We start from the raw sequence: 17,422 nt of genomic DNA on the forward strand, positions 1-17,422 counted from the left end.
TTATCTTATTGAAGCTAGTATCCTAAATCCAGCACAATTTGGATTCAGCCCAGGATTCAGCTTTAGTAGCACTGATGAATTATTTCCTGCTGTCAATGGATAGAGAGTAGACTTCCATTCTCATCCTCCTGAACCTCTCTGGAGCTTCTGATATTGTCAACCATTAGATACTTCTGTCCCGCCTTAGAGAAGTCGAAGGGGACCAAGGAAATGTGCTATAATGGTTTTAAGTCCTTCCTTGTGGAAAGTTCCCAAAGAGCAGTGATGGAAAATTACACCTCACCACTAGACCTCTCATTTGTGGAGTCCCACAAGAATCAATTCTCTCTCCTGTCCTATTCAACATGCAGCACCAGTGAACTGATCAAATGACAGGGACTTAAGTACTAGCAACATGCAGATAACACCAGGGCCGGTGCTACCATTTAGGCAAACTAGGTGGTTGCCTAGGGCGCCAAGATTTGGGGGTGCCAAAAAGCACTTTTTTTTACATCATTCCTACGCCCCCTCCCCGAGCGCGCGGTCGCCGCTCCACTTCTCCTGCCTCCCAGGCTTGCAGCGCCAATCAGCTGTTTGGCACCACAAGCCTGGGAGGGGAGGAGAATTAGAGCGGGGGCGGCGTGCTCGGGGAGGAGGCAGAGCAGAGGTGAGCTGGGGTGGGGAGCTGCTGCACGGCTCCCCGGGAGGGGGGAGTTGCCGTGGGGGGGCCTCAGGGCAGGGGGGGAAGCTGCCGCGGGGGGGGGGGGTGCAAGGTGGAAGTTTCACCTAGGGTGCGAAACTTCCTTGCACCGGCCCTGGATGACACACAACTCTGCCTGTCCTTTGCCATCTACAACCACATCATGACCATCAAGATGCTTGGACAAAATCAGCTCATGGATAAAGCACAACTGGCTGAAGCTGAATCCAAGCAAGCCAAAGGTGATGCTGATGGGTTGAGAAAAGCAATCTGAAGAGGTCCCAGCCATGGTTCAGTCTTCTTTGATTCAAGATACACACTTGCAATCGATCAATTCAGTCTGTAGTTTAGAAGTGTTCCTGGATTTCCCACTAACCCTAAGTTCTCATATAGGAGCATTCCTGAATAATACTTTCTACCATTTCCAGTTGGCTAGGAGATTCCATCCCGTCCTGGTAGATGATGACCTGGGCTTGGTTATACACAACTTTGTCACCTCCCATTTGGACTACAGCAATGAAATATATCTGCACACATCAGCTCTTAGGACACTCCAACTCAGACAGAATGCTGCAGCAGTTCTCAGCAACACAGGCTACTTGAGAATATCACACCTATCCTCTGCTCCCTATACTGACTTGATATTCTGTGGGAAGCCAAGTTCAAGGTTTTAGTGCTTATCTTCAAGGTTCTCCATAGTCTTTGCCCAGGATATCTAAAAGGGTCTCCTAAAGCTTTGGGATGAAGATTGTCATTGACAGTTCTGCTTCTCAGGCACAATAGAACTTTCTACCATAAGGGTTAAACTTGTCTGTTCTGGAGATAGGACTTTCTCAGGGGCTGGTCGAAACTGTGGAATGAACTCCACACAGGAAATAAGGATCATCACAAATCTCATCATCTTCCAATTCAAATGCAAGGTACATTTCAACCTTGCCTTCCCTAACATAAACACAGGGTAGTGTCTACATTAAACCAAAAACAAAATCCTACCAAAACAAAATTCTGCACTGTACATGCAATTTTCACAGTGGGAAGAGGATGAGCGAAAGTACACAAAGCACATGTGACAATCGTTACTTATGCTGCTTAATGCACTGCTGGAAGGTGCTCAGATACTGTGGTGATGAGGGCAGTATAAGAACCTAGACAGAACAGAAAAAACCCCCCAGAACCTTTGGATGAATTTTCAGGGTGTGAACAAAGTTTGTAACATATCACAGGTCATGGAACAATGCTGGGAATACCATGCCCAATCTGCCAGATGAGTTTACCAGGTACCACCAGATTACATTCCTATATAACAAGCTCAAACCAAAACGCTCAGAATAGAATTTCTACTCCAAGTACATTCGCTCCCACAAGGCACCACAACAGAACATGAATTGTGGATTTCAGCATGCAAATCATGACATTGATGTAACAGTTTTAAATCAGATCTTGCCATGAGTTTTACATTTATTTCATCACCTCACAGACTATTCACAGTTTGGTTCCTAGTGTTAAATTACTATGACTGAAAGAAATACTATGATTAACAGAAAAAGGCATACAATTGCTAAGATTATGAAAGGAGGCCAATGGGTTTTGTTTGGTTTTCTGGGTCATTAGTACTCAATCAGTTTTAAACTTGCATATGTGGCAAGACTGGATCTTTTTATAAGTGGCAGATTTTAGAGCTCTCTAAACCTCATTTTAATCCACAACCAGAACTGACTGGGTCAGCTGGACAGCATCCAGGATCGGCTCTACCATTTTTGCTGCCCCAAGCAAAAAAAAAAAAGCCGCTCGGACTGCCGCCCGAACTGCCTAAGCAAAACAAACAAAAAAAGCTTCCTGGACTATGCCGCCGCAAGAATGGAAGGAATGCCGTCCCTTAGCATGTGCCGCCCCAGGCACGTGCTTCCTCTGCTGGTGCCTGGAGCCGGCCCGGACAGCATCAGTTATTAAATATATCCTAAACAAAACCTGGTGGGATTGCTGGCTTTTGGTATGTATAATGGAAGGGCTTCCTCAAATCCTTTGTATTTAAACACAGGAGCATAAAGTGTTATAGATGTTATTAATGACAGGAAAAACAATTGAAGGAGGGATCTTATGTGACCTGAACTAGTGGGTAGTCATCAGGTGGGAAGACAAGATATCAGTGGAGTAACTTCACAGAAAGAATGGGCCTGGGAATCAGCCTGGAGAATAGACACTAAAAATCTTGAGTGAGAACACCTATTTATTGTGTCATTGATCCTAAAAGTGGAGAATAAAAACAATGAAAATTATGATCATTTATACACATGCATCTGACGAAGTGAGTATTCACCCACGAAAGCTTATGCTCCAATATATCTGTTAGTCTTAAAGGTGCCACAGGACTCTCGGTTGCCATTTATACACAGAAAGGCAAAGAATTAGTGCAAGATCACTTTATATAGAGAAGAGATTCAAATACTGTGATTAAAGGGAATTGTCAACTTAAAAATCACATTTCAATCTGAAAATTTTGCACCAACTAGAATTACAAGTGAGCATAAAGATGCCTATAAATGAGAGAAGGTAAAGGAAAAACACTACTGTATTTTGTTTGCTTTGTGTTTTTGATAATTTTGTATATTGTCAGTTTCGCTGTTTTGTTTTTATTATTTTCTAACATTTATAGTGTAATCCTAAATCACTTAAAAAAAGTATGGGTAGACCTGACAATGATAATACATGGTAAGATAAAACATTTGACACTTAATTTCTTCTTTACTTACCCATCGAGACCCAAGTGTAAGCTTTTGTATTTGCGCTGCATCACCTGATGCAATCTAACCCATAAAATACTGCCCTTCCTGAACTGCTTTAGTTAACTGCAATGTCATTAACTCTTGGAAGGAACACAATATGCCCTGAAATCAGAGGGTGGCAGATAAACAAGAAGAATGACGAGAAGCAGTATGGTCTACTATTTAGTGCACAGAACTGGGAGTCAAGAAATGTGCTGTAGACTCTAATTCTACTTCTGTCTCTGACTCACTGTGAACACTTGGGGAAGTTTCAACTTCTCCTTTTCTCAGTTTTCCCATCTGTAACATAGGGTTAATAATAATACCCTACTATCTCTGTTAGGTGCACTGATTTCGTCTTAGGAAAAGTGGTGTAAGTGCAATATATGATTGCTATTTTAAAATATTTTATTTTAAAAGTAAATTCACTCTGTAATTTAAGCCTCCACAATATTCTGTTACTAACTTGGGATCTCATACAATTTTAAACGTCTTTTTTAAGTTTACAGTTCACCTTTAATAAGTCTCTCTTATTCCATTTCTGATGTGTTAGCTGAACTCTCCAAATGAACTTCAAGGAAAGAATAATGTACTGCAGGTTAAAAAGCTTAATTACTGCATTTAGAAAGCCAGTACAATATCTATTAAGTATGCAAAGAAATTTGAGAATGTAACATCTTTCAAGTCCCAAAGGATACAGCTAAAATGTTAGGGGGAAAATAGCTTAATACAAATTACACAAAATCACAAAATCGGAAGTCACTTAATAATTTTAAGAGGTTGATGAGATGACACATGGGTGACAACTAAAGGGAACCTCATTCCCTTGGGGTAATGAATTACATTTTAATGCTTCAAAAGTCAGCTACTTGAGGATGTTCTGTTCAGTTACAATATTTGTTTGGCAGCAAAAGAATGTTAACTCAGAGATACCCATCACACTGGGGCACTGAAGTGAACAGGATAAAGCTAAAACAGATGAAATATTATTACAACAGACTGTGCTATTGTGTTAACATGAAAGCCACACTAGTAACCTTGTTCACCTTTCGTTCTTGACACTGATTGAGTATCTTGGAGTGAAGTTACACATTAAGGGACAGATGTAGCAATGTAGTCCCATTGATATCAATGGTACTATTCATGTGTTTAAAGTTAAGCACGTTTCTAAATGCTTTGCAGGATCAGAGCGTAAACCTACAGAGAATAGCAACCTTGACAACACACTCAAGATCCCAAAGAATTCTTGATAAGATTATAATTCCGAAATGAACAGACATCAAGTTATAGCTAATTTTACAACCATCATTGTGGTGTCTGATGCACATATCATAAATCCTACACAATTTGTTGTTTGTTTTAAGATCATAGTCACTTTTTTGTGATTGAAATCAAACTGAAGTAAAACCCTTGGACAGCAAACAAGGCTCACCATTAGCATCGTGGGAATACTCTATTCCAGAAACAGTGCATCTTCGGAAAACCATCTTATTTTCAGTAAGAGTACCAGTCTTGTCTGAGAATATATATTGCATCTGCCCTAAGTCTTCTGTGATGTTTAAAGCTCGACACTGTAGCTGAGAGTCTGTCTCTTCATCATATAAATCCTTGTCTTGATGAATGAAGAACACCTGGCATGCTTTAACTATTTCAATGGATACATACAAAGAAATCGGAATCAGAACCTAAAACACATGGAAAACACACTAATTAGGAGAAAAGAGGGGCACTGATATTATATTGAATTGATATAATCTAATCAACTTTATGGCAGACTAAAATCACAAAGAGTGTATGTACTATACTTTACCTTAAAGAATTTAATAGGCTTAGATTCAATATTGTAAAATAATTAGAATTTTTGCAAGGAGTTTACTTGGACAGATTAGAAAAGCCTATGGTGCAATTGTAGAGCTGAAATCCATAATTATGTCTGGAAATGTGATTATCAAGGCTTGGAGAGAAGCAAACGTTTTCGGGGTAATAAGATGAGCTTGAAAGAAGCTAGGAAAGGAAAAGAAGGGAGGGGGAGAGGAACATACAGTACAGTCAGAATCCTGCAAATACAAAAGAATATCTTGCATCAAAAAAGGGATGAATAGCTCCCAAATTTTATCTGTGTAAATAACAGGCTCTACTAAATTAGCTTTCCAGGAACAGGAGAGGTAAAATGAATGATTGGTGGAAAGTTCTGCAGAGAAAGCAATGTTGTCAGTTGCAATTTTTGAGCAGCAGTTCAGCTGAATGAAGAACATATTTTGTAATTGCTGAACAAAGTGTTAAGCTAAGAGAGTTTTCCTGAAAAAAAATAATTCAGCAGTTTCTTGGGGATTTTCAAAAATCCATGAAAGACATCATTTCTAGTTGACTGTTCCTTGCACATGTTTTTTCAGTGCAGAAATTTCTGGTTATATACAAAATTTAGCTTGGTCAATTAGACTAGTGGGGTGAATCGCAGTACATATACAAGTACCAAGGGTGGTTATTTAAACAAAACCTATAGTAAAGGGTGCATACTTAAGTAGATCTGTTCTGAGTTTTCTTTAATAGAAAAAAACCTCTTAATACATTAAAATCATAATCTAGAAATGGCAAAGGCCATTATTTAATCCATCCCTCTTCAGTGCAAGATCGTTCCCTTCACTAGTATGCTATCTTCTAGTGGTCTGTCAGTTCTAGTTTTACATGTCCCAAAGACAGACATCCACACTTCTCTTGACACACCATAGTATTCAACATTATGGTAGATCTCATCATCAGAAGACTTTCTCCTCCCTGCATCCCCCCAATATTCTCCTCCTATGTATAGACGCTGAATGATGACAACTCTAGTCATTTACCTCCTGTATAAATTCTAAACAGTTTGGGGCCATTAAAGAGTTAAATCCCAGCATGAACCTTGTCCTAGTAAGGTACCTGCATTCCAACCCCACCAAGGTTCTAGGTATTCCTCCAAGGTAGGCGGGTAACTCAGCTTTTGCAGCCTGGTATCCCACAGAGTGTGAAGTTTGCTGCTCCCCAACAGGCACCCTCCTCATCTTAGCCCATCTTGCTTGTTAAAAAAACAACACACCTAGAATGTTTGGGACAGAACCGCAGCAGGTGTGAATTGTCACAGCTCCACTAAAGTCAATGGAGGGAAGACAATTTGGAGCATCTGTCCATTGATTTTTTTCAGAGCTGTTTTCATTTTGGTCACCATTAGCACATTAATGAGGCTCTTTTATTTTTCTGGCAACATAATATTTTATTCTTCATTTTCATGCTTTAATTGTATTGTATCTAATTGTATTGTATTTTAAACACTTAATTAGCACCTCAAGTTCCTTGGTGGGAGAAGTTGGGCTCTCTTTCTCTATATATAATTATTAGCATCAGTAAACTGTGAACACAGGAACCAGTATGGACAACGTTGTTACCTGAAAAACTATTATCATTGTCAAAAATAAATATACTGCAGCTAGAACTGGGGATAAATAGTTGCCATCAAGCCCGGGAACATCGAAAACTGGTTTCTTCTCACCATATTGCCACACCCATAGGCCATGACCTGCAGAAAAGTTGAAATAGATGGAAACTTAAATTAACATCAAGACATTAAAAACAACACAGCATTGGTTTATTTTGTATGTGTTGGTCTTTAAAAGTGACCAGCAAAGGGGAAAAAAAGGGGAGGGGGAGCTTGTGCCTTTTCCTACTTTGTTATGATTTATGAGATAGGCCTGAAATGTTTTTTTTTTTAATATGCATTTTCTACGTTGGAAACTCAAGTCTTGTCTGCCCTGGAAGACTCCATGACAACTAGAGAACTAGTGAAAAGGTGGCCATCACAAAAGTCAAAGGAATAGAAGCTGAGCAACTAAGACGGGAAAAGATTTTAGTCAGACGATTTCAATCTCTTTGTTGTCTTTCTCTGTTAATTCCTATTTAATGCAAGGAAAGTATTAACATTTTGGAGCAATGATGTCTTTACCAAAGATACGGCAATCCCACCCTTTTAATTAGGGTGTGAGAAAAATCAAACATATACTCTGAGATATATAATAGGTTTTCCCATCCCAGCCAGGAAAGACCTGAGATGTTATCTCTGATATTTATATTAAAATCAAGCAGAAAAAACCTAATACCTTAACACCCCCCCCCGAAACCTGACAATCTTTCAGGCCCTATTCTTTATATGTCATAAAGCAACAAAAAAGGAGTAAAGCCCATTAAAAAAATCCTTTGAAAGGCACCTCTATCAAGTTTCTAAACTGCCCCCTGTCCCACACTGAAATAACAATAAATAAAAATGACATTGTCTCACTAAATATTTTGCAGCAGTTCAAAGCTTTACATTTATGCTCTGATGTGTCTATGGCTATTTTTAATAATCTAGAGTAAAAATGCTAAAAATTCTGCACTTGCAATGGATTATATCTAGTTTCTTTTTACTAAATGTTTTGATTTTCAAATGACCTAGTGATTTTAGATGCCACGAATTTATGAATTCCCAACTTATGGAGATGTCTTAAAAGGGCTTGGTTTTCAGAGGGTGGGTACTCAGCACTCTGAAAAAACAGGGCCCTTCTCAAGGTGATTCAAGATGGGCAGCCCAAAATTGAGGACCCCCAGATCTCTAGTCACTTTTTCAAATCTTGGTCTCTCATTTTAGTTCATATTTGATAGACAATATTTATAAGAAAGTTATGGGGATACACAACTCATTTTAACAACTGGCAAAAAAAGAAAAAAAGAACCACTTCTGTTACTAGGATTCTACTCTAAAACAAATTGGAAATCGTTAGGATGAAATGCTGGTTTTGGATATGCGAGTTGCCCATTGAACTCAGTGGAAACAAAGAGCATAATAATAGTTTTGCCCTCAATTTTCATCTTTAAAGAGGATTATCAACAGCTGGAAAAAGACACAATTAAGGGTATTAAAATAACACAGAAGTTTCGGTAAAATACATTTAAAGTTGCCAAGAAAAATTCCAGAACTTATGTACTACACACAACCAAAACAAAACCCAAATATTACAAAATATGGACTTCAAAACAAATAGCTAAAGAAATGTTTTGCACACAAACCTTTATACCAAATTCTCAGTCACAGAGCAATACACACACACACACACACACACACAGAGTCTAACCAGAACCCAAACAAACTTACCCCTGACCCTCTATTTTTGTTAAAATTTTCGATGCCAGTTACAATTCCATTGAAGTCAATGGTAGTCTTTTCTTTGACTTGTCCTTTGAATTTGGCCTTTAAATAATTTTTAATATTATAAGTTTGGATACTTAAGTATGGTAGGTTAATATTGTATATTATGAGTCCCTGTTTTCATCTAATACAGCTAGGTGAATGGTATTGTGCTAGTTATGTTTACTCTGTGTTCATATATCACCCTAGCAACTAAGTATGTGCCAAATTCTGCCACCCTTAGTCATGATCAATTGATTTCAAAGATACTACTTTTGAAGTAGGGCACTACTCATTGCTACTGAAGGTGGCAGAGCCTGACCCAATATTTGTCTGATTTGGTCTAGTAATGGTATGCAGTTGATGGTTATTAAAAGATTACTATTTGGATGAGCTTATGTACAAAGCTGAAGTTTCCTACAAAAACCCCAAACTTTACATAGAAAAGGAAGTAGCTACATGAAAGAAGATATACATTTTTGAATTTTTAAAGCAAAGCATGTGACTCTTAGGATAGAGTTTGGTCGACTTAACTTTTATTTGTAAAGAGAACTTACCAATGGCTGAAAATAGACACATGACTATAAGTATGAGGACACACCAAAGGACATCAATATTCATCTGTCTTTCAAGCTTACTGCGCTTGTAACGTGGTCCACTGTTATTTAACAAAGCTTTGGTCTCGTGCCCTGCAGAAGCAATTACATTAAACAATATAGATATTTGTTGACAGTCTAAGGAAACTATCGAGTGAACATGTAAATTAAAAGAGAAAAGCTGTCTTTTACCTGCATAGATTACTATCCCTGTAACCTCTTCTGTGTTCCTAACAGTACATCCACGCAACAAAAGGTTTTCTTTATATAGTCCATCCCTTTTCCCACTTTTATGTACACTGCAAAAGATTTAATAACAGAACTTGACACAGAGAATCAAAACTTTCAGTTACTGAATCACATCCCCACTGAGTAAAACAAATTTGCGGATTATCCCCAAAGCTTAAATAGTCAGCTACCCATACACTGGCCTAAGGACAAAGGACTCTGGGATTAACAAGCAGTTTTGACACCACAGATATTCCATGGAGGATATATTTGGGTCCAATGAAAGGGAAGTGAAGGGGAAAGATGTACGTGCATGAGTGAGAGCAAGATGACTGCACTACATATTTCTGACTGACTGCTCTTTAAAGAAGAAATGGCATGTACTTTATTATTATGGAGGTTCTAGTTGTGGCTGTACTCCTGAGTTGAGTTTTGCACTTACAGTACTATAAAGATTATTTTTGAAGAATTCTACAAAATATTTTTATAAGTATCCCGTGTGTCTCTGTTTTTTTTTCTATTTTCTAACCAGTAAATGTTTCTTTTTCCCTTTCCAATTCTCAATCTCTTGTATTCCCTGGGTCCTTTTGACCCAATTCTGTCTCTGGGAACTCTGTGATCCCTTTCTCCTTGCTCTTCTCCATTCCCTCCACAGCCTACTCACCCTTACTCTCTTTGGCCCTCTCACTCTGATCTCCTTACTGCCTGCTAAACAGGATCAAATTAAGAATTCTTGGGGTTCTAGGCACAGAATATCCTGAAGTCCCACCCGGTTATAAAATACTTAAACTTTCCTAGATGATTAAAAACATGTCATTTAAAGAATTAACATCATATGGGAACAACACAAGCACCATAGCCAGATATTAAGGATTATATGTTTAGCTAAAAATTAAAAATTCACAGCTAACAGGTTCCCACTGCCGACTTGATATTGTATGTGAATTTAGACATTAAATGCCCTAGCTATTCCATGCAAGCACTGACAGAGAAAAAAAGATAATGAGTTCACTACAAGGGAACAGAGGTGGGTGAGGTAATTGGTTATTGGACCAACTTCTGCTGGTGAAAGAGACAACCTTTTAAACAACATAGAGCTCTTCTTCAGTTGAACAGCTGAGAATCAATAATCTCTGGCTCGTGTCAGCATTTAGATCGTGGAAAATAGTTTTCTATCAATATGTGCATCTGAGCAATTGTTAACACTGCTGACTCCAATTACATTTAGGGAATGTGCAGCACATGGCACCTAGTCTTTTGGTGGATTTTCCGTGACAGATGGGCCTGCAGAGTATTGGAACGATCAGTCACATCACTAGCATTATCATACAATTGCCCACAGCCGTTAGACTCATCCAAACCTAGGTTATTTATCATAGCCAGCGCAGCTTCAGCTAGGTTTGCCCCTGTGTGGTTCTCAAGGGGCTGAAACCCAATTATTTGGCCCTCTGAATGAGAAATCAGAAAATGAATGTGAGCTGGTCTACAAGTGCTACATCAGGTCGTGAATCAACAATTACAGAGAAATACTTGGCTTGCTGCAATTCTCTTACTATGGTGTTTTTAATTTTTTTCCCCATCAATTCAATGAATTTGTCACCTACAGTTGAGGACAGGTAGGATGGCTTTCCCCTTCTGTCCAAATTTAGCAAAGTGGTCAGCCAGACATGGATCAAACTGTAATATTAGCTCAAAAATCCCCAAATCTCTTCCATAGCTTTTGGATCCTAATACTTCATCCTGACCCTGGAAGACAAGCCCACAAGTACTTAAACTTTGTATCTGTCACCACACACTGAAGAATGTCTCTTCAGTACGGCTGTTCTGAATTAAACTGGTGTGCCATAGCAGAGTCAACTCTACCAGATTGGGATTTTTTTAAAGTTTTAATCGAGTTAGCACACAGGTTCAGTGTTCTGTACCCCTCTCACGTTTGAAAGTTGCTTCAGATGTTTCCAATTCCCAAATCCTTTTGTAAAAGCATACAATGCACCCGAGAAAAGCTTAATTGCAAAGCAGTAAACATTTCCAGTAGATGGAGAGTAAATAATCCAATATCATGCAACAACTTCACCACTGAAGAGACAAAATGAAAAAAGTTCTTCAGTGAACACTCTTTTCTTCTCTGCAATGACCTGCACAGAAATCAGGAAGTTTTCTACCTCTGCATTTCTATGCACAGCTGAACCTTTAGCAATCCCAAACAGTCTATTGTTTTCATTGAATTTTCTCCACAGTGTGGGATATGTGGAAATCTGGATGTTCTTTTTATCCAGGTAAATATAAGAAGTCTAAGATATTTCAAATTAACCACTAAGTGGTAATAAGATCAGCCTCTATAAACAACTGCCTGACCACCGAAGCCAAACAGACAAAAAAGTGGGGCATCAGGATATATGAAAAACTCTTAGTAAACAAAATAACATCTATCCTAGCTGAGTACTTACTGTTTGTTATTTATGTACTGACAAAAACTGCATTTACGTCAGAGAAACAGGGGGAAAATGCCTGGGAGAATGGATTGCCACAAGGGAAATATTAAGAATAAAAAAATTACTTCTTACATCAGTAGCACTAGAACATTGCTAAGAGGGTTAAGGGGGGAAGAAAAGTCAAATAACTTTTATAGACCTGCTGTGTATGAATGAAATTCCACATAACAAACTCCAGTATCTTAATGCTGCAGAGCAGATGGTGAAGGAAAATTGGAAATATTTTAACTACTGTGCATTCATATAAACAGCACCGAAAGTAGGATTCTTAATTTTTCAAAACAAATTGGAATGCAGAGCTAATAAATAAAGAGAAATGTTGAGAAACTGAATGCACTAGAATAAAGATATCTAACTGCTGTTGCTGCATAATCCAACTTTATTTTTATGTTTATTTTTCTATATGTTATTTTATATAGTAGATTTTGCCACCCTTAAGTATGGTACAGTTTAACACCATGTATTGCAAATCCTGAGCATTTAAAAAAAACAACAACACCATGAACCAGGACCCCCAATATCATGAAATTGTTAAAACGTCGAGATTTTTTTCATTAAAAAATTGGGTTCTTTTTATTTGTCTTTGGTTTATGAGCCTTTAAGATGCACTTGGGTCATGTGTTCATGCTTTTCTTCACAACCCGAGTGCTAGAAACGTATGCTTTTTAAAAACAAATGCTGAGATTCTAACCTTATCACATGCCTTTAGGAGCTGTGGCTTTAAAAACCACACCAAATATCATGAGACTAGCAGTAAAATCACCAGAATTGGCAACACTTAATCTGTGAAAACACTGAGACTACTCTCAGAGTAAAGGACTGCTCATTTGAGTAGCCCTCAGTGTGTGCATAAAGCATTACACAGAAAAAAAGAAAACACACTCCCGGCCTCAAAGAGTTTGCAATCTGATTTAGATGACCAGGTGAGAGAAAGAACCATGGTATTGCCAAGTGTTTTAGCAGTGGGAAGGTGTGGATTTTAGATATGTTATAGATACAGCAGTGATTATATCTGGCAAGAGACCAGAACTGAGGAGAGAAGGAAAAGGAACTGGTAAGATTACCCCGAGTTTGCAACTTTGAAGCACAAATGGTTTCTGCCACTCTAGTAGAGAATACCCCTCAGCAGTTCTAAGATAGCAGAACACATTTTCATTTTATTGATTTCTGAGTTACCAAAATTCTGCTTTTGTCCTCTCTCATCACTGTCCCATCCCTTGATCATGGACTTCCTAAGTTTGTGCTCAGCACAATAAGCAGCAATCATTCACTGCCAGCTTGGAACTCTGAGTATTTGGGATGTATCAAAGATTTATACAATCTAGGGAGAATAATTTGTTAAATTATCCACAATGAAACTGCAGTAATCCTACTATTCTGAGTACTATGCCTTCTCTTCTTTTTGAGACCAAATCCTCCTGAAGTTTGACTTGTGAATTAGTAGGATGTTAGCTTAAGTTTCCAGTAAAGTCTCCAAATTGTAGTTAACTTCCCTGTTAATAAATGGACTTGATTTTCACAAATCTACTGGAAAAGTAATAGCTCTGGTTTGTGATTTTATATCCCACACATGTTCTTTATAGATGACTGTTAATGACAGCAGAGAGCGATATATATACTGTTCACTATAAAATTGTGTATACAGTTATAACTAGGGCCCTACCAAATTCAGGGTCCAGTTGGTCAATTTCATGGTCATAGGATTTTAAAAATTGTAAATTTCATTATTTCAGCTATTTAAAATCTGAAATTTCTCAGTGTTGTAATTGTAGGGGTCCTGACCCAAAAAGGAGTTGTGGGGGATGGGTATCGCAAGGTCATTGTAGAGTGGGGGTTGCGGTACTACTACCCTTACATCTGTGCTGTTGCTGCCTTCAGAGGTGGACAGCTGGAGAGTGGTGGCTGCTGGCCTGGAGCCCAGCTCTGAAGGCAGAGCTGCCGCCAGCAGCAGCACAGAAGTAAGGGTAGCATGGTATGGTATTGTCACTCTTACTTCTGCACTGCTGCTGGCAAGGCGCTGCCTTCAGAGCTGGGCACCTGGCCAATAATCACCACTCTCCAGCTGCCCAGCTCTGAAGGCAGTGTAGAAATAAGGGTGGCAACCAACACCGCAACTCCCCTAAAATAACCTTGTGACCCCCCTGCAACTCCCTTTTGGGTCAGGCCCCCCAATTTGAGAAATGTTGATTTCCCCCATGAAATGTGTATAGTATAGGTCAGTGGTGGGCAACCTGCAGCCCATCATGGTAATCTGCTGGCAGGCCGTGAGACCATTTGTTTACATTGACCGTCCGCAGGCATGGCCGCCTGCAGCTCCCAGTGGCTGCGGTTCGCATTAGTAGGAGCATTGCCAGCAGATCGAGGGAAGTGATTGTTCCCCTCTATTCGGCACTGGTGAGGCCACATCTGGAGTATTGCGTCCAGTTTTGGGCCCCCCACTACAGAAAGGATGTGGACAATTTGGAGAGAGTCCAGTGGAGGGCAACAAAAATCATGAGGGGGCTGGAGCACATGATTTACGAGGAGAGGCTGAAGGAACTGGGGTTATTTAGTCTGCAGAAGAGAAGAGAGAGAGGGGATTTGATAGCAGCATTCAACTACCTGAAGAGGGATTCCAAAGAGAATGGAGCTAGGCTGTTCTCAGTGGTGGCAGATGACAGAACAAGAAGCAATGGTCTCAAGTTGCAGTGGGGGAGGTCTAGGTTGGATATTAGGAAAAACTATTTCACTAGGAGGGTGGTGAAGCACTGGAACGGGTTACCTACGGAGGTGGTGGAATCTCCATCCTTAGAGGTTTTTAAGGTCAGCCTTGACCAAGTCCTGGCTGGGATGATTTAGTTGGAATTGGTCCTGTTTTGAGCAGGGGGTTGGACTAGATGAACTCCTGAGGTCTCTTCCAATCCTAATCTTCTAGGATTCCATGAATTTGGTAGGGCCCTAGTTATAACATTCTACCGGCACAGGAAAGTAATACAAGGGAATCTCAAGCTTACTTGTCTTGTTATTAAAATATTTCAGTTGCACTCAGCAGCTCTCGCCCACCTCATGCCCAATGTGTTCTTATTCATTTAGCTCAGATAAAACACTGCATTCAAACAGAACACAATCTGTGCCTACTCCACAATAGTGCAGCATTTCAAACTGATCTGTTGATGCTCAAGACCCAAATCTATTTTCTTTCATTCATTGACTGGGCCTTCCCTCAAAAGCGTAAGGAGGAAAAGTTGAAGAATCCTATGGCAACTTTTCCCCATTTTACCCATCACTAAACAAATAGCATTTGCTACTAATTTTCATTTGTACATAAAGTAAATCACAGTCATCCACTGGTGTTCTACATACTCTTAGAAAATGACATGGAGGAAACTAAGCCATGGGAGAGCGGAGCTGAGGGAAATACAACCAATTTATTTTCCTCCACTTTTCCCTGCCCTGTCCTACAAATGATCCACTAACTAGGTATATAGAAAAATGATGAGCTATTTGGACATGGAAATTTAAGGAAAGAAAATTACAAACTAGGGGAGGTGCACAGAAAAAATTCAAAACCAGCGCTCTGTAAATTAGACAGGTCTGATAACTAGCCTTCCCAGGCTATACACAAATGCTGTGGGTCCACTGGGGAGATGGCTGAGCTCCCATTTCTGTCTCTGCAGGGTTGAACCTTTAACCTGACACTGGTTCAGCACTGAATTTTCCCCTCCGGGGGCTCATTCCACTATGATTTTCGAGGGAAAGGAGGAAACTTTTCTCTGGGAGCATTTTTTTTTAAATGGTAACTTTTTGAAGCTGCTCAGAAATTTGGAATGTTAGAGCTAGACTGCAGGAAAATGGATTAGTGAGCAGAGCGTAGGTAAGATGGTCAAAGGTGCCTGATAAATACAATGTGTCTCATGGCTCTGCAATTTCTCACATGGACATCATCCCAAAATATGTGGCATATAAACACCTACTGAACATGCACATACCTATTATGAGAAATGGCTACACTAGCTGCATGTAATTATTGTTTCAATACATAAGTGAGAAGGTATTTGCACAGAAAAAGTCTTGTTTAACAGATTAACTTGAAAATGAGCCTGTCTCCAACTAACTTCTTCCTTTTCCTGTTTGTTTGTCTTGTTTCCTATTTGCTAGAGTGGGATCAATAGGGTGATGTATCAATACTGTATCAACTCAAAAAAAAAAAAAAAAAAGAGAAAATGCTTCCTCTCACCTCCAACCCCACGTTTTTCAGATATCCTGAAAAATAAATTGTGGGGTTGTCATTATTTTCTTAATAGTTGAAGAGCTATAAACAAATATCCAGCAATCCTGTAAAATATCTGCATGCCCGTGATTCCTGCTGCTACCGCCAGATGAAGCGTTCAATGTGAAATTAAAATCTCCCTGAATTTGTCTGTTTTTAAAATATTAAGTTCCTCCACAAATGTGCAGTGTTTATTGTTGCTTTTTTTTTTACAAAACTGTTTGTATTGATAAAGATTTCTAAACTGAGCAGGGACGGATTTGTGTTATCTGGATGTCTGAATACTTCAAGCAGCTTTTAATAGTGTATTTCTAATTTTGAACGGGAATTGATTACATGGTAGAAGTCAAACGGATGAAGTCACTTAGCCTAACTGGAATTGATTGCATGGTAGAAGTCAAACGGATGAAGTCACTTAGCCTAACTGGAATTGATTGCATGGTAGAAGTCAAACGGATGAAGTCACTTAGCCCTGGTCTACACTGGGGGGAAAAAGGGGGGAATCGATCTAAGTTACGCAACTTCAGCTACATGAATAACGTAGCTGAAGTCGACGTACTTAGATCGACTTACCATGGTGTCTTCACCGCGGTGAGTCGACTGCTGCTGCTCCCCCGTCGACTCCGCCTGTGCCTCTCGCAGCGGTGGAGTACAGGAGTTGACGGGAGAGCGCTTGGGGGTTTATTTATCACATCTAGACTAGACGCGATAAATCGATCCCCGCTGGATCAATCGCTGCCCGCCGATCCGGCGGGTAGTGAAGACATACCCTTTGTATGTTTTCTGGATCTTTGACTCACTGAGCCTAACCCTTGTGGTTAGGAGGATTAGCACAAGTCAGTTTGACTTATTTACCAGAGAGAGTGTCCAGATAGTGTGTGCTCCTTCTAATTCATCCAAGAGAAAAAAATATAGGAAAATCATGGCATCTCTTACTTTTCCATTGGCTTGAACCTTGAGCTTTCCCTAGCAATTACTCACCAGGGCATATGTGGGTCTGCTTGCCTCAGAGGCCTTTTAAGCAGATTCCCAGATGTCGTATGTGGGGGAGCACTACTAAGCACCTTCTCCACCAGAGACCATGCTGACCTTGGGAGTGGTGGCAGTGACCTTCTCTTTGAAAATAACAGAGAGGAGAGTGGGCCTCTGGAGGGGAGTAGCAGACTACTAGTTTATTCTATGCAAGGTGATAACAACAGATAAAGGGGATGGGGATTTGCTCGGA

General features: G+C 39.6%; 1 protein-coding gene across 1 annotated transcript in view; it reads right to left on the reverse strand.

The window, feature by feature from the left end:
- LOC112116014 (probable phospholipid-transporting ATPase VA) overlaps positions 1-17,422 on the reverse strand; it is a 141,429-nt gene that overhangs the window by 41,275 nt on the left and 82,732 nt on the right. Inside the window, exons 4-7 of the mRNA XM_024213290.3 lie at positions 9,421-9,527; positions 9,190-9,321; positions 6,861-6,991; positions 4,874-5,126 (exon numbers count right to left, since the gene is read on the reverse strand). Of these exons, the coding sequence (XP_024069058.2) occupies positions 4,874-5,126; positions 6,861-6,991; positions 9,190-9,321; positions 9,421-9,527 (623 nt within the window). The remainder of the gene's footprint in view (positions 1-4,873; positions 5,127-6,860; positions 6,992-9,189; positions 9,322-9,420; positions 9,528-17,422) is intronic.

The sequence above is a fragment of the Terrapene carolina genome, unplaced genomic scaffold (genome assembly GCF_002925995.2).
Source record: "Terrapene carolina triunguis isolate 2854851 unplaced genomic scaffold, T_m_triunguis-2.0 Scaffold25, whole genome shotgun sequence".
In the NCBI taxonomy this organism is placed as follows: domain Eukaryota; kingdom Metazoa; phylum Chordata; order Testudines; family Emydidae; genus Terrapene; species Terrapene triunguis.